This window comes from Symphalangus syndactylus, chromosome 20 (assembly GCF_028878055.3).
Source record: "Symphalangus syndactylus isolate Jambi chromosome 20, NHGRI_mSymSyn1-v2.1_pri, whole genome shotgun sequence".
NCBI lineage: Eukaryota > Metazoa > Chordata > Mammalia > Primates > Hylobatidae > Symphalangus > Symphalangus syndactylus.
The window spans coordinates 47,933,659-47,958,069 of record NC_072442.2 but is presented as its reverse complement, the minus strand read 5'-3'; the positions used below and the strand labels follow the sequence as shown (position 1 = coordinate 47,958,069).

The following is a 24,411-nucleotide window of genomic DNA, read 5'->3' as shown; positions in this document are numbered from 1 at the left end:
TGACAGAGTGAGAGCCTATCTCAAAAAAAAAAAAAAAAAAACCAAACCCAAAAACCAGTTACGATTTCCCCCCATTTTACAAAATAAGAAACAGAAGCTCAGAGCAATTAAATAATTTGTCTCAGGTTATACAGATAGTAAATGAAAGACCTGAGATTCAAACCCAGATTTGTCTGACTCCAAAAATCAAGGCCATAATGCTTTACACTATTCCTGTTGTTAGAAAGAGAAGTTGTTTCAATTTTCTTTTTTGCTGGCTCCAACTCTCAGCCTTGAGTTTAAAGTTTTAAAACAGTATAAATATTGTTGTGGTGAATACCCTTACAGAGAAACCTTTGCATCTATGACTATTTTACAACTTTTTTTTTTTTTTTACAACTTTTACAACTATTTTACAATCGTCAAATTGTATTTTTACCAGCATATGTATGGGTGTATAAGAGAGAGAAATAAAGATAGAGAACACTTCTGAAAATTTGAAACCCTGGGTGACCTTTCATTTATTGAGGAAAGTAAAATCTGGAAAAGGCAGGAACATATTAATACCCTCAAGATACTTTGTACAGCTCTGAAGTAATTTATTACTTTAAGAACACACAAAAATATATCATGTAAAACTGAGTTTGCTTATAATATGATAAATAAAATTTAATTACATTTAAGTAAATGTGATTTAACTCCAAAATTTAATTATAATCAATTTTATAAATTTATTTAAAGTGCATTTAGTTTTGATACTTGTAAAACTAAACGTTTAAAAAATATGAAATCTCATAGTTTTGTGGCTTTATAAGAAGCAGTTTAAAAAGTAAAACTAGGCCGGGCACGGTGGCTCATGCCTGTAATCCCTGCACTTTGGGAGGCCAAGGCGGATGGATCACGAGGTCAGGAGATCAAGACCATCCTGGCTAACATGGTGAAACCCCGCCTCTACTAAAAATTAAAAAAAAAAAAAAATTAGCCAGGCATGGTGGCAGGCGCCTGTAGTCCCAGCTGCTTGGGAGGCTGAGGCAGAAGAATGACATGAACCCAGGAGGCGGAACTTGCAGTGAGCAGAGATCATGTCACCGCACTCCAGTCTGGGCGACAGAGCAAGACTCTGTCTCAAAAAAAAAAAAAAAAAAAAGGAAAACTAGGAGAAATACTAAACATTGTAGTTAAACAAAAAATTATTATGGTTTATTAATTTAGTATCCCCTAAAGTACTTATTAGATTCAACTCATTTTCAAAGAGTGGCCTGGGAGAAAAGGAGGTGATAGTCTCAAAACTGTTCTTAACTTTTGAAAGTGGCATTTTATCTAACTTGTCTTATTTTCTCAGTTTTTACTAACATTGATTTCTTCTTCTGGTGCTTCCTCTTTATTATCTACTTGAATTTCTTCTCTTTCTCTCATTCTTTCAAGACAGAGTCTCCCTCTGTGGTCCAGGATGGAGTGCAGTGGTGTGATCGTGGCTCACTGCAGCCTTGACTGCCCAGGCTCAAGGATCCTTCCACCTCAGTTTCCCGAGTAATTGGAACTATAGGTGCATGCCACCATACCTAGCTAATTTTTTATTTTTTGTAGAGACAAGATCTCCTTATGTTGCTCAGGCTGGTCTTGAACTCCTGGGCTCAAGTGTTCTTCCCCCACTACCTCCCAAAGTGCTGGGATTACAAGTGTGTGCCACTGTGCCCAACCTGTAATTTCTGAAGCTCAGGTTTGTCCTTATTCAGATAGGTTATTTTATATTTATTGTACAGATGTTCCTTGATTCATGATGGGGTTACATCCTTATAAACCCATCATAAGTTGAAAATATTGTAGATTGAAAATGCATTAATTCGCCTAAACTACATAGCTTAGCCGAGCCTACCTTAAATGTGCTCAGAACAGTTACATTAGCCTACATGTGGGCAAAATCATCTAGCACAAAGCCTATTTTGTAATAAAGTGTTGAATGCCTCATGTAATTTATTGACTCCTGTACTGAAATTGAAAAACAGAATGGTTGTATGAGTATTTGAAGTAGAGTTTCTACCAGATACATATTGCTTTTGTACCACTATAAAGTCAAAAAATGGTAAGTTGAGCCATTGTTAAGTTGGGGACCATCTGTATTTCTAAATATAAACAAATTTCTTTTGCATGATGTAAAAGATGCAGTACATGGAGAAATACTATGTTCTCAAGAAGCAGGAGGAAAGTAGAATTCAAGGCAGTGTAAAGATCTTTTTTCTTTCGAGACAGGGTCTTACTCTGTTGCCCAGGTTGAAGCGCAGTGGTGCGATCTCAGCTCACCCTAACCTCTGCCTCCTGGGCTCGAGCAATCCTCCCACCTCAGCCCCTTGAGTAGCTGGGACTACAGGTGTGCACCACCACATCCAGCTAATTTTTGTATCTTTTTTGGTAGAGGCTGGTCTCAAATTCCTAGGCTCAAGTGATCCACCCGCCTCAGTCTCTCAAAGTGCTGGGATTACAGATGTGAGCCACCGTGCCAGGCCAGGCAACATAAAGTTCTTATTACCTGTCTTTAAAAAGACACTCTTGGCACAATTTCAAATCTTATCTTGGATCAAACATTGGAGAAAGACTTTATTTTTCAAAGTTTCAAATGACTGAAGAATCTTACATTTGGAAGGAACCCAATCCAGCCTCTCATCTAATGTAGGAATTCCCTTTACATGTAGTATTGTCTAGTCTTTGCTTAACTACTTTCAGTGACAAGGAACTCACTACCTCAAAAGATAGCTTGCATAGTCACTAGAAAAGATACACTCAGAATAGAAAGTAAATGGATAATTGTGAAAGAGAAAAAAATGTTCTTCTTATGATCTGATAAAATATAAATCAGGTTCTCATTTTTGGTCATTAGTGGCTGTTTATTGAAATTTGTTGTTAGGTGACTAAGAAAAAGCCATTGTTAATGTCACAGGTAAATCTCCCTTCTCAATTTTAGCCCAGGGTCAGTCATGGCTAATTTACCAGCTTTCGTTTACCAGCTATATTTGAAATATAGACCCTTTTTCTACACTTTGACTTGGTTATGGGTTTAGGTCTTCTTTATGACCTTCTAAATTTTTTCTTCCTTAAACTGGCACTCAAAATATCTCAAGGTATAACTGATAACTCCTTGAGCCCCCTAGGGTATTTTGTATCCTAACATAAAAACAGCTTCTCCTTTGGGAGGACAGGAGGGAGAATTCTGCTCTTCCTATCAAAAAAGATGTATATCTTTTTCTTTTCATAAAAAATCTTCCTCTTCAATTCCGATGTTTTGTTTTATAACTAAACTTATCATATAATAAATATTTGAAGAGTATTTTAATTGTTTCATCATAATCTTTATGAGCATTTAATATATTAATAATTTTTTTTTGAGATGGAGTCTTGCTCTGACACCAGGCTGGAGTGCACTGGCACAATCTCGGCTCACTGCAACCTCTGTTCCCCAAGTTCAAGCAATTCTCCTGCCTCAGCCTCTCAAGTAGCTGGGACCACAGGTGCACACCACCACGCCTGGCTAATTTTTGTATTTTTAGTAGAGACGGAGTTTCACCATGTTGGCCAGGATGGTCTCGATCTCTTGACCTCATGATCCACCCACCTCAGCCTCCCAAAGTGCTGAGATTACAGGTGTGAGCCACTGCACCCGGCCAATAATCTTAATAATTTTCTTTTTTTAAGGGGCTTCCTGGTAAAGACTGGAAAACCTGCTAGACAAAATTCTGAAGGAGCCTGTAACACTAATAATTCTTTGTCATAATACATTTATCACCCTTAATACATTCATTACCTACCTTTTACTGTGGGAGATGGGTACTTTTGTTAGAGGATTCAGCTTAAGTTTTGGTTTAACTTCTGAAACTGCCATGTGGCCAGTGACTCTGTCTGGAATTCAGAATGTACAATTAAGAAATCAGTTTACAGATTAATTCTTTATATTCTTTTGTAACTTTTTCAGCTCCAAGCCTGGAGTTTGAAAAATCTAGGGCCTCAAGGAATGGTAATAGATGCAAACTCAAGTTAGAGGTATGCATAAAGTTGGAATGCCATGTGGAAAGTCCCCTTCATTGTTCCCAGATTTCTAAGCAAAGTTGCTTGTCACTGCTCCCCCTTCAATTAGTGTCACTCTGATCCTATGTAAAAATAAATGCTAAGTGAAATAAGCCAGACACAGAAAGACCAACGCTATATGATCTAACTAATATGTATAATCTAAAATAGTCAAACTCATAGAAGCAGAGAGTAGAATGGTGGTTGAGGAAGGAGATATGGGGAGATGTCGGTGATACAAAGTTTGAAGATGAATAAATTCTGAAGATCTAATGAACAGCATGGTGACTACAGGTAATAACACTACTGTACTGTATACCTGAAATTTGCTAAGAGATTAGATCCTAAGTGTTCTCACTACACACACACACACACACACACAAATAGTAACTCAGTGAAGTGATGAATATGTTAATTAGATTGATTGTGGTGATTATTTAACAATGTATACATATATCAAATCATCAAGTTGTACACCTTAAATAATAAAAATGGTGCCATGTGACACAGATAATGAGCATTCTGGAAATATATGGAAAAAGTTATTTAAAGATGCTATTTTATTATGAAATCAGTAGAGCTTTCAAATCATAATTGACAAAGAATAAAATTTGCCTACTTGTTTACATCTTAGATACCTGCCTAGTAGTAAGTAGACTTTCCCAGGGTTTCTTTTTGGGAGACTCATCCCTGCCCTGTCACTTCTTGGGAACCAACTGTTGTTTGTTTGTTTTTGTTTTTAGATGTGTAAAAAGGCTTTATTTGCAGGGGAGCAGGAATTTAATAAAAGAGACCAAATCCCATGTCATCGTCTGACTCTTTGGACACCTCCTCCTCCTCCTCCTCATCTTCTCCTCTGCTGCAGCAGGGGTGGAACCAGCAGCAGGAGCTGCACAGCCTGGGGCAGCAGAGACAGCCATAGCCCCACCGGCAGGTACACTGGCAACCTTGCCAATACCCTGGGCGATGACGTCTTCAATGCTTTTTCCATTCAGCTCACTGATAACCTTGTTGAGCCAGTCGTCGTCTGCCTCGATGCCTATGCTGTCCAGGATCCTCTTGATGTCTTTGGGGCTGAGGGAGGTGTTGCCCCCGAGGGCAGCCAGCAGGAGGGAGGTGACCAAGCGCACTGGGGGCAGGCGTCTATGGAGGCGGCAGCGAGGCCTCCATGCGTGCGATCTCGGCGGAATCAGAGAGGAAAAGCCCAGGTGGTCTTGGTTAACAGTAGGAATGGGGGTGGGATACAATGCAGTTCTGATACCCTACACCCTGGAAGGAACTCGTGAATTACCGTCGCCTTTCCACTTGGCATAGTTTGAGAAACAGGGCTTATGGATCAGAAGCTGGGTTGGCTGGGCTTCCCCCTTTGTTGCTCTTTGAACCAAGCCAAATGTCCAACAATGATAGACTGGATTAAGAAAATGTGGCACATATACACCATGGAATACTATGCAGCCATAAAAAATGATGAGTTCATGTCCTTTGTAGGGACATGGATGAAGCTGGAAACCATCATTCTCAGCAAACTATCGCAAGGACAAAAAACCAAACACCGCATGTTCTCACTCATAGGTGGGAATTGAACAATGAGAACACATGGACACAGGAAGGGGAACGCCACACACTGGGGCCTGTTGTGGGGTGGGGGGAGCGGGGAGGGACAGCATTAGGAGATATACCTGATGTTAAATGACGAGTTAATGGGTGCAGCACACCAACATGGCACATGTATACATATGTAACAAACCTGCACATTGTGCACATGTACCCTAAAACTTAAAGTATAATAATAATAAAAAAAAGTAGAGTGTATTTGATAGTTCACTGACAAGAAAACTAGGTTGCTGACTTAGGAATAATGGATAATTGAATACTATTCAACCATGAGGAAAAAAAGTCCCTGAATGTTCGGTTAGAATTTGATCCATTTTCCCAGGCCTTCACCTCAGAGCCCAGAAAGCAGTTGTTTCCAAACAACTCAGTTTACAAGTTCTCAAAATCTGAAAACCTACCACAGAGCTGGGAACTCCAGAATGGCTCAACAATTCAGGCACTTGAAAGGTGCTGTGAAATCATCCCCATACCTCAAAATAATCATTTCTTTAAAAAAAATACCTTCAATTCTCATAGATAATAGATTTGTAAAAAAGGACTTAGCATAGAATCCTACAAAATCATGATATTTACCTACTTTTAAGCTGTGCTACCTACCACTTCTGGGCTTCAATCAGATCAGGAATCCAATAAAGGGTTTGTTCCATCACACAACTGTGACCTCAGTAACTGCTCAGGCTCAAGCCCAGGGAGAGAATCACCCAGGAGCTCCTTCCAACCTTACAGCAAGTGTGTTTTCAGTGTGGTTCATTCAGCACCCTTGGTGTATATGAGGGTGTGATTTATAAAATCTGAACATTTTGACACTGTTGGGATTTCAGGGAAGGGGGATAATTTTTGTTTCAAGTTCTATATTAATATATTTTCATGTTAATCTCTTTATCAGGCTGGGCGTGGTGGCTCATGACTGTGATCCCAGCACTTTGGGGGGCTGAGGTGGGCAGATCACCTGAGGTCAGGAGTTTGAAACCAGCCTGGCCAAATGATGAAACCCTCATCTCTATTAAAAATACAAAAATTAGCTGGGTGTGGTGGTGCACACCTGTAATCCCAGCTACTCAGGAGGCTGAGGCAGGAGAATTGCTTGAACTCAGTAGGCAGAGGTTGCGGTGAACTGAGATCACGCCCCTGCACTCCAGCCTGGGTGACAGAGCGAGACTTTTGTCTCAAAAAAAAAAAGAGAAAGTCTTCATCAGTCAGTTGAAAGTTGTTCAATTAAAACATTTTACTCAGCTGCCTTCACTGAATGTGATTAAGAATCATTTCATTAATTGTTTAAGTCTAGAAAGAGAGGCAAAAAAACTCTCACAGGCTTGTAGTCTTTAGTATTCTTGGGAAAAGTCCTTTGAAAAGAACAATTACAGAAAAGATTGTTTTAAGCAGAAACCAAGGTATTCATGATCTGACATGTCTCATGGCATTGTAAATACTCTAGTGCAGGAGTTAGGAGTGTCTTTAGTCTATCATGGCTAAGTACAGATATCTCTGGCACCCAAGGCTTAGCTAGTTACATAGCTGGGCCCCTAAAAGTGCTTCAGGTATCACTTGCAGCAATTCTAGAGGTTTCCTATTCCTGCTCAGGGGGATTTGTTCATTATGAGCATAATTTGACTTTAACCTAATCTTTTTAAGCTTGGTACACTGCCTCCCATTCTGGACAGGAACACACAAGGAAAGAAAGGGAAAGCTTAATTTATAAATTACTTCAACAATTATTTACTAAGAGCCTACTATATTAAAGACTACTTACTTAGATTTTTTTTTTTTTTTTGGTGAGGTCTCACTATGTTGCCCAGGGTTGAGTGCAGTAGCAGGATCATGGTCCACTGCAGTCTCGACCTCCTGGGCTCAAGTGAGTCTTCCACCTCAGCCTCCCCAGTAGCTGGGACTACAAGGTGCAGGCCACCGTGCCCAGCTAATTTTTTGTATTTTTGGTAGAGATGGGGTTTCACTATGTTGCCCAGGCTGGTCTCAAAAGCCTGGCCCCCAGCAATCTCCTTGGCCTCCCAAAGTGCTGGGATTACAGGCGTGAGCTACCATGCCCAGCCTTATTGTTGCATTACAGCATTCTTTATTTTGGAGACTAGATCCTTATCAATTACATAATTCACAAATATTTTTCCCTATTCTGTGGGTTGTCTTTTTACTTTATTGATAATGTCCTTTCAGCCACAGAATTTAGTCCTGGAATTTTAAAGCTGAAAGATAACTAATAGATCATCAACCTAATTCTGCCCCCAACCCACCACATTTTTTTTTATTATACTTTAAGTTCTGGGACACACGTGCAGAACGTGCAGGTTTGTTACATAGGTATACACGTGCCATGGGGGTTTGCTGCACCCATCAACCTGTAATCTACATGAGGTATTTCTCCTAATGCTATCTCTCCCCTAGCCCCCCACCCCCCTACCCCCCAACAGGCCCCAGTGTATGATGTTCCCCTCCCTGTGTCCATGCCCATTTCATTTTTTTTTCAGAAGAGACAAGTTCTTTCTTTGTTAGCTGAGGCTGAAGTGCGGTGGTGCAGTGATGGCTCAATGCAGCCTCCAATTCCTGGGCTCAAGTGATCCTTCCACTCAGCCTCCCGAGTAGCTAGCACTACAGTAGGCAAGTGCCACTATATCTGATTAATTTTAAAATTTTTTATAGAGAGGGGGCCTCGCTGAGTTTCCAGGGCTGGACTCATACTCCTGGCTTCAAGTGATCTTCCTGCCTCCGCCTCCCAAGGCTCTAGGATTACAGGTGTGAGCCAATGCTCCAGGTCTTCACCCATTTTATTTTACTGCTCAGGACACTAAAGCCCAATGAACTGAATTAATTTCCTTAATGGCAGAGTCAGGAACACCTGCTTTGTAAATTGCACTGTGATACCAAATAGGCTACAGTGTTCTTAGAGGTTAAAAAAAAATCACAAATGGAGCATTAGAAAAGAATATAAAATACTTGATAATCACATGTGATTCAGTGTGGTGTGGACTGTAAAGGTACAAGGAACTTAGACAGTTGGAGAGATAACGGTGTTCATTCACTTTATGGACAAGTAGATGGAGGATAGAAACTGACAAGACAATTAGGGAAAGTAACTAAGGTATTAAAAAATGTAAGTCAAAGTATTAAGCCCCATCTTTACAATGGCTTCACATCAGCTTTCACACTCACCTTTAATATCATTTGCAGTTTTCAACTTATGCAGAGTCACCATTCCTTTTGCTTAAAGACAAGATTAAGAATCAAAATTACATGAATTCTGAAGTTATGGAAAGTAGACTAGGAGGGCATAATTTATCTTATTTTTTTCCCCAGATGAGTGAAAAATTAAGAAAATGTCAAGGTTATATGGGATATCCATCTTCATTCATATTGTTTCTTTTGGTGCCTTAATGTATTGTACTCCAAAAGCAAAAATTGAAAAGCACTATAGTGTCAGCATTGAAATCAAGACTATTCATTTATCATCTTTTAGGATGTAAAGAAGTGGAATGACTTTGAAAATCTGTTGATTCAGGAGGAAGATGATCTGTTACCCACTTCATTTTCATGAATGCTTTGTTTAGGAAGGTATTGACTAATTAGATACCTTTTAATGAGATAGATATTTTTTTCTAGTGAATTATCCTATCAAATATGTGGGTATAATTAACTAACTGCAAAATCTTCCTTCACCCCACCCCTTTCTATGGCCAGAACAACAACCAACCAAAACCTTAATAGTACAGATTTAACTCTTTTTCTTTTCTTTCCTCTAAAAATGTGGGGTAGTTTTGTTTTCTAAGCATGAGAAGATTAATACTCAGGAAAAAAGTGTGGCTATAATAACTCAGTTTCCTATATTTGGTTTGGTTTGACCTGGCCAGATAAACCAATAATGTATTATTTTAATATCAAAAAAGGTCCATGGCAGATGATGAAACATGGAAACATGGAAAATATTTGGTGATCCCTTTAGGTTATAGAGGCTATATAAGGTAATATATAATGCAGAAAGCAATACATATAAAGAAGAAATATCTTTCCTATGGGGAAAGGATTAATTCTAATATAAAACACATAATCTGTAGAATTCAGAAAAACCTACACCTATGAAGCACCTTTTCTTTCCCTGCCTCTGATCTGTCACACTCTCTCTCTCTCTATTGCTTGGCTCTTTTCCCTTCCTGGATATTAGTTTGCTAGAGGCACCCTATGCCATTCTTAGACACTGCATGTGGCAACATTCTGGTTGAGAATGTGACTTAGAAGATGACAAGAAGCAGACTTCATTTTTATATAGCAACTTTTTTTTCTAAATGTATGTTAGACTTTCTCTGTGTCCCTAGTAAGTACAGTTTTATAAATTCTCATGTGGAACCTTACAACCCCAGTGCCTCTGAAGGCCAGAGTGAAGCTCTGAATGTGCACCATCAAATAACAGAAATTTTAGCAGGTCTTGAAGTTGTTCATGTATGAATGTTATTTCCACGTTATCATGCTTAGGTAGCTGAAATTCACCTTTATTCTTTAGAAAGTAGAAATGGTGAAATGGGAATGGGAGAAAAAAATATTTAAGTGTGAAAAATGCCATTGCCATTATGCCTATGTCTGTCATCTGAAATTTGAGTGTGAAGACTTAAATCACAGTACTATATTAGAAGGTAAATGTGTTAATATGGCATTAAGAAATAAAATTTGTCCCTTAATACTTATATAAAGAAAACTTTCTTTAAAAGTTTTTTTAGGCAGAGTCTTGCTCTGTCACCCAGGCTGGAGTGCAGTGGTGCGATCTAGGCTTACTGGAACCTCTGCCTCCCAGGTTCAAGCGATTCTCCTGTCTCAGCCTCCCAAGTAGCTGGGAGTGTGCCACCAAACCTGGCTAATTTTTGTATTTTTGTAGAGACGGGGTTTCACTACGTTGGCCAGGCTAGTCTCTAATCCCTGACCTCAAGTGATCCACCTGCCTCGGCCTCCCAAAGTACTGAGATTACAGGCGTGAGCCACCGTGCCCAGCCAAAGAAAACTTTATAAGTGAAAATGTAGTATTATTGAGTGAACCTTTGAAATAGAAACCAGTATTTGAAATTTCTAAAAATATGAAACATACTTTAAAACACCTAAATACCCTTTAAGGCACTGTAGACTTCACAGAATAAAATATGTTTCAGTGGCAGCAGGTGGATTGGGGCTTATGAAGTGAAGAAAACATGTGGGCAAGCTGGGTAGCCATGTGAAATGTATATGTTTGATAAAGAGACTGGAAGAAAAAGAAAGAATAGCACTAGAAAAACAAGGGGAAGCTGGAGCAAAAGAAAAAAATATATTTTTAGAGATATGGAGAAGACAATAAAAGAGGATAAAAGAAGAAGTGGAGAGGAGAAAGAAGAATGATAGAAAAGTAAGCAAAGAGATCTGAAGTGTTGTGCCTTCCTGGCTTTATAAATGGTTAAGAGCCAATTCTGATATGGGTGACTCGCCTATGTTACCTGGGGTTGTTAGTTTTACAGAACTGTTTGTTCTGAGTTGCCCAGCTAGGAGAGATTATCTTAAGAATGACCTTGATACAGCCGCTTCGGTTAGTGAATCTTCAATTATCTGAAAGCAGGAGACTAGAACCTCTATCAGGTAATCAACAAGTATTTATTGAGCATATACGGTGTACTCAAAAACTAAGCTTTTGTGAGAGTGGGAACCTTGCTTTATCTTTTGTTCATTGCTAAACTTTCTTGAACAGTGTCTGGGTGCTCAAAAAATACTTATTGGTGAACATAGAACTTATACATGGCCATGGGAGATGGTTTCCAGTATCTCCAGTTGGCAGATTGATTTTAAATGCTGGGGATAAAAACTAACAAGTGAACATTCCTGAAAGTTTTCTGGCACCAACAACAAAAGCAGCAATAGATGGGATAGACTGGACTTATTAAAAGGCATATATTTTTTCTTTTACAAATAAAATGCAACAGGACTAATTTGGAAATATTAGGTATGGGTACCCAGAATTTAAATTTATTTTCTATTAAAATTCATTTTGTGGATACTTGCATAACATACCTTAAATTATGCTTACATCTTCCTTTTTTATTTCTTTTTACAGACAAGGTCTCACTCTATCATCGAGGCTGGAGTGCAGTGGTGCAATCACAGTTCACTGCAGCTTCAACCTCCTGGGCTCAAGCAATTCTCTGACCTCAGCCTCCTGAGTAGCTGGAACTACAGGTGTATGCCACCACACATGGCTAATTTTTGTAATTTTGTGTAGAGATGGGGTTTTGCCATGTTGCCCAGGCTGCTCTCCAATTCCCGGCCTCAGGCAATCTGCCTGTCTTGGCCTCCCAAACTGTTGGGATTACAGAAATGAGCCACCATGCCCTGCAACATCCTCCTTTTTGAAACACAGTCAGGCTTGCAGAGACACAGCAAATTTCTTTTTTATTGCACTTGTTAGGAATGCAGATGCAGAGAATAAATCAAGATTACTTAAAAATGAATTAAAGATTGAGGTTGCACCTGTGTGGGAAGAGGGCAGAGACAAGTTTTACCTTGCCTCTGTTGATAATTTCACAGCATAACGTTCAAATCTCTCATTCATTTGGAACATGGCATTTTGGCAATAAGAAACTTATTTTAGAAATAATTAAATATAAGGGGCCTACAGGCAAAAAGTACTGAGATTATGTATTAAATTTCAGAGGCATCCAGAAAGGAACTTTAGATTATTAGCTTTATTTATTTATTTATTTTTTGAGATGGAGTCTATGTTGCCCAGGCTGGAGTGTAATGGCACAATCTTGGCTCACTGCAACCTCCGCCTTCCAGGTTCAAGCGATTCTCCTGCCTCAGCCTCCCGAGTAGCTGGGACTACAGGCGCGCACCATGACGCCCAGTTAATTTTTGTATTTTTAGTAGAGATGACCATGTTGGTCAGGCTGGTCTCAAACTCCTGACCTCAGGTGATCCACCTGCCTCGGCCTCCCAAAGTGCTGGGATTACAGGCATGAGCCACCGTGCCCGGCCTAGCTATATTTATAAAAAAGTAAGATTTTAATATGAGTAAGAAAATGGAATGTAAATACATTGGACATGGATAAAAATGCACAGAAATTATGTATGCATAAGGAAAAAAATTGTGGTGATAAAATTATGGACTATCATTGGAGGACAGAATTAAGAATTATTAAAATTTCCTTTTTTGTCTTTTCATTTGCTAAACATAGAAATTTTCTATAATGAACATATATTACTTTTATAACCAAGAAAACACAGATAAAAATACACATATAGCACCAGATTACAATTTTATATTGTATCATTAATTTTCACTTACGTTTAAACTTCTTCAGGCCCTCCATTACTGAATTAACATTAATCTTTCCATTTCCTGTAAAACATTTTGGCTTACAGAGGCAGTCACATAAAAATTCATAACAGTTGTGAAATTATTAAAAACAATATAATAGGCTGAAATTCTTCCATGAGTTAGAAGAACTAGAAACATTGGTTTGCTTTGGAATTTGGATTCATTTTTCTGTCAGGTGAATATGATGGGAAAAAAAAGATGAACTTTTGCTTTGGCTCTGTCTGGCTCTGTCCTTCAGGCTGGAGTGCATGGCGTGATTATGGCTCATTGCAACCTTGACCTCCCTGGCTCAAGCGATACTCTCACCTCAGCCTCCTGAGCAGCTGGGACTGCAGGTGTGTGCCACCACACCCAGCTCATTAAACATTTTTTTTTTTTTTTTGGTAGAGATGGGGGGGTCTCCCTATGTTGCCCAGTCTGGTCTTGAACTCCTGGCCTCAAGTGATACTCACACCTTGGCCTCCCAGTGTTGGGATTACAAGTGTGAGCCACTGTGCCTGGCAAAGATGAGTCTTCGAAAGAGATACCTATTTCTACTTTTTTTTTTTTTTGAGGCAGGGTCTCACTCTGTCACCCAGGCTGGAGTGCAGTGGCGTGATCTCAGCTCAGTGCAACCTCTGCCTCCTGGGTTCAAGTGATTCTTGTGCCTCAGACTCCCAAGTAGCTGGGATCACAGGCATATGCCATCATGCCCAGCTAATTTTTTTATTTTTAGTGAGATGGGGTTTCGCCAGGTTGGCCAGGCTGGTCTCGAACTCCTGGTCTCAAGCAATCCACCCACTTCAGCCTCCCAAAGTTCTGGGATTACAGGCTTAAGCCACTGTGCCTGGCCCTATCTCTGCTTTTTAAAAAGCAGTTCATCTTTTCTGTGCTTTAGGAAATTGTATTAATCAAAGGGACAAAAATAAGAAGGAACAAGGTATTTTCAGGGAACTGTGGGTAGTTCAGTTGGTTTGGAGCATGACATGTTGGAAGTAGTGGAGGAGAAAGCTGAGAAGTACATGGGGGCTGTGTTGCAGTGGGTTTTGTTTGGACTTTTTTGGGAACATAGGAAAGAGTCATGAAGGCTTCTGACCATCGCTATGTAAAGATTGATCTGAAGGCAATCTGACTTTTTAGAGGCAGGATACAGAGAGATAAATGAAACTGAATATGTTGGAAAGGAATTATTAAAGCAGTAATTTTTGAAAAGAGAGTAGATGAGGTCAAGAGTAGTGGATTTAGAAGGGTTGTAAAGAATCTCTTCAACTGGCCGGGTGCAGTAGCTCATGCCTGTAATTCCAGCACTTTGGGAGGCTGAGGCAGGTGTATCACTTGAACCCAGGAGTTGGAGACCAGCCTGGGCAACACAGTGGTACCCCGTTTCTACAAAAAATACAAAAATTAGCTGGGCATGGTGGTGTGTGCCTGTAGTCCCAGCTTCTTGGAAGGCTGAGGTAGGAGGACAGCTTGAACCCAGGAGACGGAGGTTGCAAGGTTGAGCCCAGGAGCTGATAACACGCCATTGCACTCCAGCCTGGGTGACAGGGCCAGACCCTGTCCCCAAAACAAAAAACAAAATCTCTTCAACTGAAGAGAGAAGAGGAAGAAAATATAGGTGAAAAGGAAGAAATGAAAAACTAGAGAGAACGGAACATGGAGATATGCTTGCAATGGATTGGTTCAAATTTATTGCTATAAAACCATGATTTGAAAAACCTAACGGTTCAGTGTCTCGTCTACTTTCAGTTGGGCTTTGTAGAGAAAGCGAAGTATGTCTCCTTTCTTCATCCTTGTATTCCTAGTACCTAGTATAGGGCCTGACATATTCAGTGACCAATAAATATTTGTTGGTTGAATAAATCAATATACTCTTTTAAATTCAAGGCCAGGCTGAATAGAAACTCTCTGACAACATCACTGAAGCATTATAGTAAGAAACGCTATCCTCCGATGCACTTAGAATATCTTTTTTAGGATATCAGAACAAAAAAGAAAGTGGTAGAAATAAAAAAGTATTTATATAGCACAAGGGCCAGTGAGTAAGCCATGTAAATAGACTCAATAAACAATAATAAAATTTCAATAAACAAACAACCCCAAATTCCCCCTCCTTCCCCTGTGTACCTCTTCCTAATACTCATTTTATTTTCTAGTTTCACTCGCTGTAATATTTTTCCTTATTTTTCAGGCTGGAATCATACCGTCAGGCACAACTTAGCATATTGGTTGTATTTGTGATTTAAGAAATGAAAGTCATGCACAATCTTTTTTTTTTTTTTTTTTTTTGAGACGGAGTCTTACTCTGTCACCAGGCTGGAGTGCAGTGGCGCAATCTTGGCTCACTGCAACCTCCCCATCCCGGGTTCAAGTGATTCTCCTGCCTCAGCCTCCTGAGTAGCTGGGATTACAGATGTGCGCCATCAAGCCCAGCTAATTTTTTTTTATTTTTAGTAGAGACGGGGTTTCACCATGTTGGTCAGGCTGGTCTCAAACTCCTGACCTCAGGTGATCCACCTGCCTCGGCCTCCCAAAGTGTTGGGATTACGGGTGTGAGCCACTGTGCCTGGCAAGTCAGGCACAATCTTAACATATCATGTCTTTTTTTCATCTTTTAGGTCTCTGATAGGCAAAAGGTGGCTCGTGCACCAGCATCATTGGCATCATCTGAGAGCGTGTTAGGAAGGCAGAATCTCAGGCTCTACCCTATTCTTGAACCAAAATCTGCTTTTTTTTTTTTTCCTTTTTTTAAGGAGACAGGGTCTTGCCCTGTTGCCCAGGCTGGAATGCATGGTGCAATCATAGCTCATTGCAATCTCGAATTCCTGGGCTCAAGTGATTGTCCTGCCTCAGCCTCCCAATTAGCTAGGACTATAGGCATGTGCCATCACGCCTGGATAATTAAAAATTTTTTTTTGTAGAGACAGGGTTTCAGTCTATTGCTCAGACTGATCTTGAGCTTTTGGCCTCAAGAGATCCTCTTGCCTCAGCCTTCCAAAGCACTGGAATTATAGGTGTGAGCCACCATGTCTGGCCCCCAAATCTGCATTTTAACAAGATGACCAAGTGATTCATATGCACATTTAAGTTTGGGAAGCTATGTTCTAGGTGTTACAAAGATAAGGATCATTTCTGAGGATGTTATGTACAGGATGACAAAAATACACTTCTTCTTTTTTTTTTTTTTTTTTGAGACAGAGTTTCGCTTTTGTTGCCCAGGCTGGAGTGCAATGGCACAATCTCAGCTCATTGCAACCTCCCCCTCCTGAGTTCAAGCGATTCTCTTGCCTCAGCCTGCTGAGTAGCTGGGATTACAGGTGCCCGCCACCATGCCCAGTTAATTTTTTGTATTTTTAGTAAAGACGAGGTTCCATTGTGTTGGTCAGGCTGGTATCGAACTCCTGACCTCAGGTGATCCACCCGCCTCGGCATCTCAAAGTGCTGGGATTACAGGCGTGAATCACCATGCCCAGCCCCAAAATACACTTCTAAGAAGGCAACATAATTATAAAACATACATCTCACCGTTAAATGTCAAATGAGGCATCAACTCCTTCATTTCTCCTTCTGTGAGCTCAATCCCTTCGCTTGCTAGAAAGTTGTCTAAGTTCTGGACATCAATCACCTCTCCTTAGAAAGGGTGAGAAACGAATTGCAGAAATATTACAGAATTATTTGCAAAGGACAAAGAACACTATCTGTGCTTATATACATTATCATCCAGAATAGGAGAATCAGAAACAAAAATCTTTAATTCTGATTGAAAGAATCAGAAAGTGGCTACAAAGAAGAAAGTAACCAAGGGTTAGGAATTGACTGGTGGGTTGTTGCAATATCCACAGCACATTAAAATACATATAGGGACTTAGTTTTATGTAACAACATTACAGATTAATGTAACGGGGAAAGATAGAATTCCATCACTCTAACACAGGAACCGTTTTTAGTTTTTGATATTCCATTTTGGTCTTGGCAATAAGACTGTACTTTTACAGTGTGGAAATCTAATATATGTACAATTCCATATTTTGCTTTTCCAACCTAAAATCATTCCTTCATAAACATGTTTCCAAGTTGCCATATAATCTTTACAGTTAGCATTTTAACATGTTATCTCATTAAACTGACATACCATGGTTTATGTAGTAATTCCTGTATGGTTAGATATTTCTAATCAGTTTCAATTTTCTCACGATTCTGAGAATGAAAGTCCTTAGGCAGAAAACTTTTCATTTTATTCAATAAAACTATTTTTAAAGGATAAATTTCTAAGACTGGGGTTAGTGGGGAAAAGGGTATGAATAGTTCTGTGGCTCTTGATATCTATTACTACTTTGAAGAACTCTTTTGCGGAAAATTTTGGAGACTAGTATGGGCACTGATATATAAATACAGATTAGTTATTGTTTACTCAACTTCAGCAGCATCCACAAAAATGGAACATATGTTATATGAAAAATCTGAACACTTATGAATGGAAAATATTCTTCTCCAACATTAATTGCAAATATTAAGATGTTACTTATAACATCTTCCCATTATAGCTTGCAACTCACCCTTGATATAATTGACAGCATCCAGTAAGTCATTCAGGTCAACTGCTGTCTCACCTGTAAGGCAAGGGAAGTATACCTCAGAGTCATATGAACTGATGTTACTGAGACCCTCAACATTAATGCTGTATGAAGTTCTGAAGTTATGAAGATCGTAAGAATTCAGTAATCTTTTTCTTTTTTTTATTTTTTGAGGTGGAGTCTCACTCTGTTGTGCAGGCTAGAGTGCAGTGGTATGATCCCAGCTCACTGCAACCTCTGCCTCCCGGGTTCAAGTGATTCTCCTGCCTTAGCCTCCCGAGTAGCTGGGATTATAGGTGCACGTCACGATGCCCAACTAATTTTTTGTATTTTTAGTAGAGATGGAGTTTCACCATGTTGGCAGGCTGGTCTTGAACTCCTGACCTCAAGTGATCCACCCACCTTGGCCTCCCAAACTGCTGGGATTACAGGCGTGAGCAACCATGCCCAGCCAGAATTTACTATCTTTAAATTTTTCCTTAGAATTTTATGGACTTATCCTCAGAGATAAGAGTGTTATCTTAGAAACAAAGAAAGCTTTAATTGTGACAAATCTATCAAATTTTTTGTTTTTCTTTGTGTTAGAGACCACCAGAGTGGTCTAAATTAAGAAGTGATTGGTTACAGTTAAGCATAGGGAGAGGATAAATGACTCTGACCCTATGTACTTTTATTTAGCCAATTAATCAACAGCTATTTATGTATCACCTTCTAGGTGCCAGGCACTTGGATAGGCTTTGGGGATACAAAAGTAGGCAAGGTGACAGAGTTCTGGCTTTTAAGGAGTGTACAATGTAGTGAGAGAGACAGATAATAAACATATAAACAAAAAAGATAATTTGGTGTACTATTAAGATGCTATAGAGCAACATAATAAAGAGTAATAGAGGATGGGATTGATTTAGACAGGGAGGTCAGGAAAGGCCTCTCAGAGGAAGGTCTATTTGGGTTTAAGGCTGAATGATGAGAAATGAGTAGCCATGTGAAGAATTGGGGGAAGACCATTCCTAGTAGAAGAACAGCATGTGCAATAGTCCTAAGGTGGGAATGAATTTGCCATGATCGAGAGACAGAAGGTCAGTGTGACAGGGGCCAAATCACGCAGGGCCTGGTAGGGCATGATGATAAAGTCTGGATTTTACTTTGATTGCAATGCAATGTCATTGGAGGCCTCGGAAAACTGGAGTAACTTGACCTGATTTCAGCTTCCAAAAGATCACTCTGGCTGGTGTGGATAGGATAAGGAAACTGGAGGAATGGAGACCAGACAGGAGCCTGTTTCACTGGCCCAGTAAAGAGATGACAGTGGCTTGGGCTGTGGTTGCAATAGTGGAGATGGTGACAAGTGATGGATTCAGGATGTATTTTTCAGTTTGAACCTACATTTCTTTTTCAAAATTTGGTTTTCCCTTCTTTTCACAGGTGTTGATGAATCTAGATTTACATGTGGGATATGAAGGAAGGAGAAATCAAAGATGAAACCTAGTCTACCATCCCCAGTCAACAGGGTGGATGGGATGCCTTTACTGACTTGGGGAGGACTTGAGATATTTTAGGAGAATTAACCAATAATTCCATTAAATTGGTGATGACTTTTAGAAATCCAAGTGGAGATACCAAATAACTAGTTTGATATGCTATTGCTTAGATAAATTGAACTAGAGATATAAATTTACTCTACCAGCTTAGAGAAGGTATCTGACCCAATGAGACTGAATGTAATCTCCGAAGAGGAGAGTGTAGATAAAAAGACAGCCAAGGGTCTAACCCTGGGTCACTTCATTATTTAGAGATCTTGTAGGGGAGGAACAGTCAGAAAGAAAACTGAGAAGAAAATGTCAGCAAGGGAAGAAGAAAACCAGGTGAGTATGGGGCTTTAAAAGTCTAGAGAAAAACACATTTCTTTTTCTTTTTTTTTGAGACAGGGTCTTGCTCTGTCACCCAAGGTGTAGTGAAGTGGCACACAATCACAGCTCATTGCAGCCTCCACCTCTCGGGCTCAGGTGATCCCCCTGCCGCAGCCCCCCGAGTAGCTGGGACTACAGGCATGTGCCACCACAGCTGGATAGTTATTTTATTTTTTGTAGAGACAGGGTTTCACCATGTTGCTTAGGCTGGTCTCAAACTCCTGGGCTCAAGTGATCCACCTGCCTCGGCCTCCCAAAGTGCTGGGATTACAGGCATGAGCCACCGTGCCTGGCTGAAAAATGTATTTTAATAAAAAGGGGGTGGCCACTTAGTCAAATGCTGCTAAGATGTCAAGTAAAATAAGAACAAAGAATTGACTGTGAGCCTTGGCAAGAAATAGATTATTGACAGTCTTGTTGAGAGCTCATTTGGTGCCATTGTGGAGATAAATACCTAATTGGAGAATGCTGAAGGGTGAATGGGAGGTGAGGATATGGAAACGATGAGTAATGACAACTTTTTGAGGCAACTCTGCTGTGCAGAGGAACCAAGAGATGATGTGGTAGCTAGGAGGGAGCAAGTGTGAGAGAAAAGCATAGCTGCATGTCAAGAGAAATATAGATAGAGATACTTCAGAGAGGGAGAAATTGATGATGCAGGAAAGGGGGAATATTGCAGGAGGTAAGTTTTTGGGAAGGCAAGAGGAAATAGGATCCAGGGTGCAAGTGGAAAGGCTGGCCCATGAAAGGAGCATTCTTTCCCCCTTATAGCAAGACAAAAGGCAGGGCATGTGGGCATAGGTATACATAGGTTCATAGAAACGGAGGTAGGAAAATGAGGTCTTCTTCTCTAACTGCATCTATTGTCTCTATGAAGTTTGAGATGAGATCATCAGCTGAGAGTTGAGGTGAGGAGACACTGGAAATTTGGACAGAGAAGGTGTGAAATTGTCTCTGAGAGTAAGAAAGTGAAGTTACTTGGAAAACATAGCAGGGACTTTTTTGGCAGTATTAAGGGCTAACTTGAAGTTTCTGCCCATTATGTGGAGTGAGTTCTATTAGCATGGCTTTGTGATCTTCTCCAGCAATGTTAAGCTGTTCAGGGGTAAGCATGGAGTAAAAAGATGGCCAAGTTTTTGCCAAGGAAATTTGAAGTTCAGAGAGTTTGTAAGCTTATATGATGTTGAAGCAGTGAATCTAATTTAAGTAAGGAAGAAAATTAAGAGAGGTGGTGGTGGGGTTGTTGAATAATAAAAGAATAGTAGGGTCAAAGGCATGAAGGTCTCCACATGGCTGGAATAGCTGGAGTTGGAGTTCTATACTCTGTTCTGGTACAACATATGATTGATTCAGTAGCACTGTTTCATCATATTCAGTTGGTAAATGGAATGATGTCACAGTAATGTGAATGGTGTGTTGGTTCATACATAATTTTTTCTAAATAAGAAGGGAATTCTTTTCTTCAGCAAGCAAGAAAAAAAATCTTAGGTTGGGGCTACAGCTGGAGCCCTTTCTGTTCCATATTTTAATAAAATTAAAAAATTAGTGCCTGTGATGCAGGAGGGGGAACCAGCTTCACTGGCTCAGAGCTCTACTTCCATCTACACTATTTCAGAATGGCAAGCCAGCTCTTTAACTCCTTTTTTGGGGTGTGTGTGTGTGTGTGTGTGCGTGTATATGCATTTTTAATTTTTTTTTTTTTTTTTTTTTTTTGAGATGGAGTCTCACTCTGTCGCCCAGGCTGGAGTGCAGTGGCGTGATCTTGGCTCACTGCAACCTCCACCTCCTGGGTTCAAGCGATTCTCCTGCCTCAGCCTCCCAAGTAGCTAAGATTATAGGCGCCCGCCACCACTAATTTGTTGTATTTTTAGTAAAGACAGGGTTTCACCATCTTGGCCAGGCTGGTCTTGAACTCCTGATCTTGTGATCCACCCACCTTGGCCTCCCAAAGTGCTGGGATTACAGGCATAAGCCACCATGCCCGACCCATTTTTAAATATCTTACAGCTGTTCTGTGCTATTTGCTTGGGCTGTACAAGTTTCCTTGTGCTTTTGGTAGTGTTCTGGTTACAAGCTGGCATAGATTTTGAGTGTGCTTCCAGAATTTTCTCCATAAGCTCCGTTACTTTAGTGGGTAATTTTACAGAACAGGAGGTTTTTCAGGAATTCCTATGTGGTGTTATGGCAAAAATGTCTGCATAGTAAATGAACTGGAAGGAAAAAGGTTAGAGAGTGAGTCTATGAAACAGAAATTTTGGAGGTGATGAAGTATTAGGGAAGGATAAGTTCTAGGTCATTACTATGTGAGTGGTAATCAAGATGGAAGGGAGGAAAAAAATGACTGAAGTTAAAGATATCAAGGAACAAGAGATCAGAGTATTGGATGGATGACCTGTATCAGGAGTTTTTAACCTAGGTCTATTGACCCTGTATTGCCAGAATTCAGGGAGGTCTTGAGCTGGAATGGGAAAAAAAAGACTTTCTTTTTTCTTTTATGTTTTGAGACGGAGTCTCGCTCTGTCGCCCAGGCTGGAGTGCAGTGGCGCCATCTCAGCTCACTGCAAGCTCCACCTCCTGGGTTCACGCCATTCTCCTTCCTCAGCCTCCTGAGTAGCTGGGACTACAGGCGCCCGCCACCACACCCGGCTGATTTTTTGTATATTTTTTAGTAGAGACGGGGTTTCACTGTGTTAGCCAGGATGGTCTTGATCTCCTGACCTCGTGGTCCGCCCGCCTCAGCCTCCCAAAGTGCTGGGATTATAGGCATGAGCCACCATGCCCGGCCTTTTTTTCTTTTTTTTAAATAGAGATAGGGTCTTGCTATGTCGCCTGGGCTGATCTTGAACTCTTGGCCTCAAGTGATCCTCCCACCTTGGCCTCCCAAAGTGTGTTGGGATTACAGGTGTGAGCCACAATGCTTGGCCAAATGTGTGTCTTTCTTTTCACTAACCATTAACTTAAATTTATTATTTTCTTCAATTATTAATGTAGGCAATAAACCCAAGAATAGTGGCAGAAGTTGTGACTTTGTCAGTAATAGAAATCACTGACATTTTCAAATCATAATATAGTTGTTCCAAATATGTTGAAATGTTGCTCATGCTCATTATTACTTTATTTTTTATTTATTTTATTTTTTTGAGATGGAGTGCAGTGGCGCGATCTTGGCTCACTGCAACCTCTGTCTCCTGGGTTCAAACAATTCTCCCGCTTCAGCCTCCCTAGTAGCTGGGATTACAGATATGCACCATCACGCCCAGCTAATTTTTTTTGTATTTTTGGTAGAGATGGGGTTTCACCATGTTGGCCAGGCTGGTCTCAAACTCCTGTCCTCAAATGATCTGCCCTCCTTGGCCTCCCAAAGTGCTGGGATTACAGATGTGAGCCACCGCACCTGGCCCTCATCATTACTTTAAAAATATAAAAATAATTTTTACTCCCTGTAATCCCAGCACTTTGGGAGGCAAGGCAGGTGGATCACCTGAGGTCAGGAGTTCAAGACCAGTCTGGACAACATGGTGAAACCCCATATCGACTAAAAATACAAAATTAGCTGGGCATGGTGGTGTGCACCTATAATCCCAGCTACTGGGGAGGCTGAGGCAGGAGAATCATTTGAACCCAGGAGGCGGTGGTTGCACTGAGCCAAGATTGTGCCATTGCACTCCAGCCTGGGTGACAGGGCAAGACTCTGTCTCAAAAAAAAAAAAAAAATTGATCTGCTACTAGAAAGTGTTCAATGTTTTAATAAATACTAATAATTTATATTTTAATGTTTTGATAAATTATATTTTAATATAATTAGCTTCTTTGCAATCCTATTATTTTATTTTATACATTTTAAAACACTATACTTGGAAGTGGTCCATTCAGATTTTCAAAGGGGTCATGGCACAAAATCAAAAGCCCTTGATCTATATGAAAGATTTTGAAGAACAAGGACAGGAGTAGGAGAGAAGGAAGTCAGTGATCCCAATGCTATTTCTTATAGGATGTTTCAAATTGCATATTGTCTTATTTATTTATATAAAGGTAATAATAAATATGTATTGTTAGGAAATATTTTCATAACAGGAAAAATTGATTAATAGATTATAGAATTTCCTTTTTCATTCTGTTCTTTTTTATTATTATTGTACTTTAAGTTCTAGGGTACTTGTGCACAACATGCAGGTTTGATATATAGGCATACATGTGCCATGTTGGTTTGCTGCACCCATCAACTCGTCATTTGCATTAGGTATTTCTCCAAATGCTATCCCTCCCCCAGCCCTCCACCACCCAACAGGCGCTGGTGTGTGATGTTCCCCACCCTGTGTCCAAGTGTTGTCATTGTTCAATTCCCACCTATGAGTAAGAACATGCAGTGTTTGGTTTTCTGTCCTTGTGACAGTTTGCTGAGAATGATGGTTTCCAGCTTCATCCATGTCCCTGCAAAGGACATGAACTCATCCTTTTTTATGGCTGCATAGTATTCTATGGTGTATATGTGCCACATTTTCTTAATCCTGTCTATCATTGATGGACATTTGGGTTGGCTCCAAGTCTTTGCTATTGTGAATAGTTCCTAGAAATAGGAACACTTTTACACTGTTGGTGGGAGTGTAAATTATTCAGCCATTGTGGAAGACAGTGTAGCGATTCCTCAGGGATCTAGAACTAGAAATACCATTTGACCCAGCCATCCCATTACTGGGTATATACCCAAAGGACTATAAATCATGCTGCTATAAAGACACATGCACACGTATGTTTATTACAGCACTATTCACAATAGCAAAGACTTGGAACCAACCCAAATGTCCAACAACGATACACTGGATTAAGAAAATGTGGCACATATACACCATGGAATACTATGCAGCCATAAAAAATGATGAGCTCATGTCCTTTGTAGGGACATGGATGAAACTGGAAATCATCATTCTCAGTAAACTATCGCAAGGACAGAAAACCAAACACCGCATGT

General features: G+C 40.1%; 1 protein-coding gene, 1 non-coding gene and 1 pseudogene across 7 annotated transcripts in view; all 3 read right to left on the bottom strand.

The window, feature by feature from the left end:
• The window catches only part of EFCAB3 (EF-hand calcium binding domain 3), a 46,889-nt gene extending 29,322 nt beyond the window's left edge, over positions 1-17,567 (bottom strand). For 2 of the 6 annotated variants that reach the window (XM_055257559.2, XM_055257560.2), the window contains exons 1-5: positions 17,518-17,567; positions 16,487-16,591; positions 12,950-13,003; positions 8,812-8,862; positions 3,780-3,870 (exon numbers count right to left, since the gene is read on the bottom strand). In XM_055257559.2, the coding sequence (XP_055113534.1) occupies positions 3,780-3,870; positions 8,812-8,862; positions 12,950-13,003; positions 16,487-16,520 (230 nt within the window). In that variant the 5' untranslated portion in view covers positions 16,521-16,591; positions 17,518-17,567. Of the gene's footprint in view, positions 1-3,779; positions 3,871-5,714; positions 5,726-6,047; positions 7,406-8,811; positions 8,863-12,949; positions 13,004-16,486; positions 16,592-17,517 lie in introns of those variants that run through there. The other 4 variants (XM_055257561.2, XM_055257562.2, XM_063629324.1 and 1 more) reach the window with 4 other exon arrangements.
• Positions 3,665-3,728, bottom strand: LOC129470827 (U7 small nuclear RNA). Its single transcript, XR_008653349.1, has one exon. It is a non-coding gene; the product is annotated as a U7 small nuclear RNA (small nuclear RNA).
• LOC129470521 (large ribosomal subunit protein P2-like) lies at positions 4,473-6,400 on the bottom strand (annotated as a pseudogene).
• Positions 17,568-24,411: the final 6,844 nt, after the last annotated feature.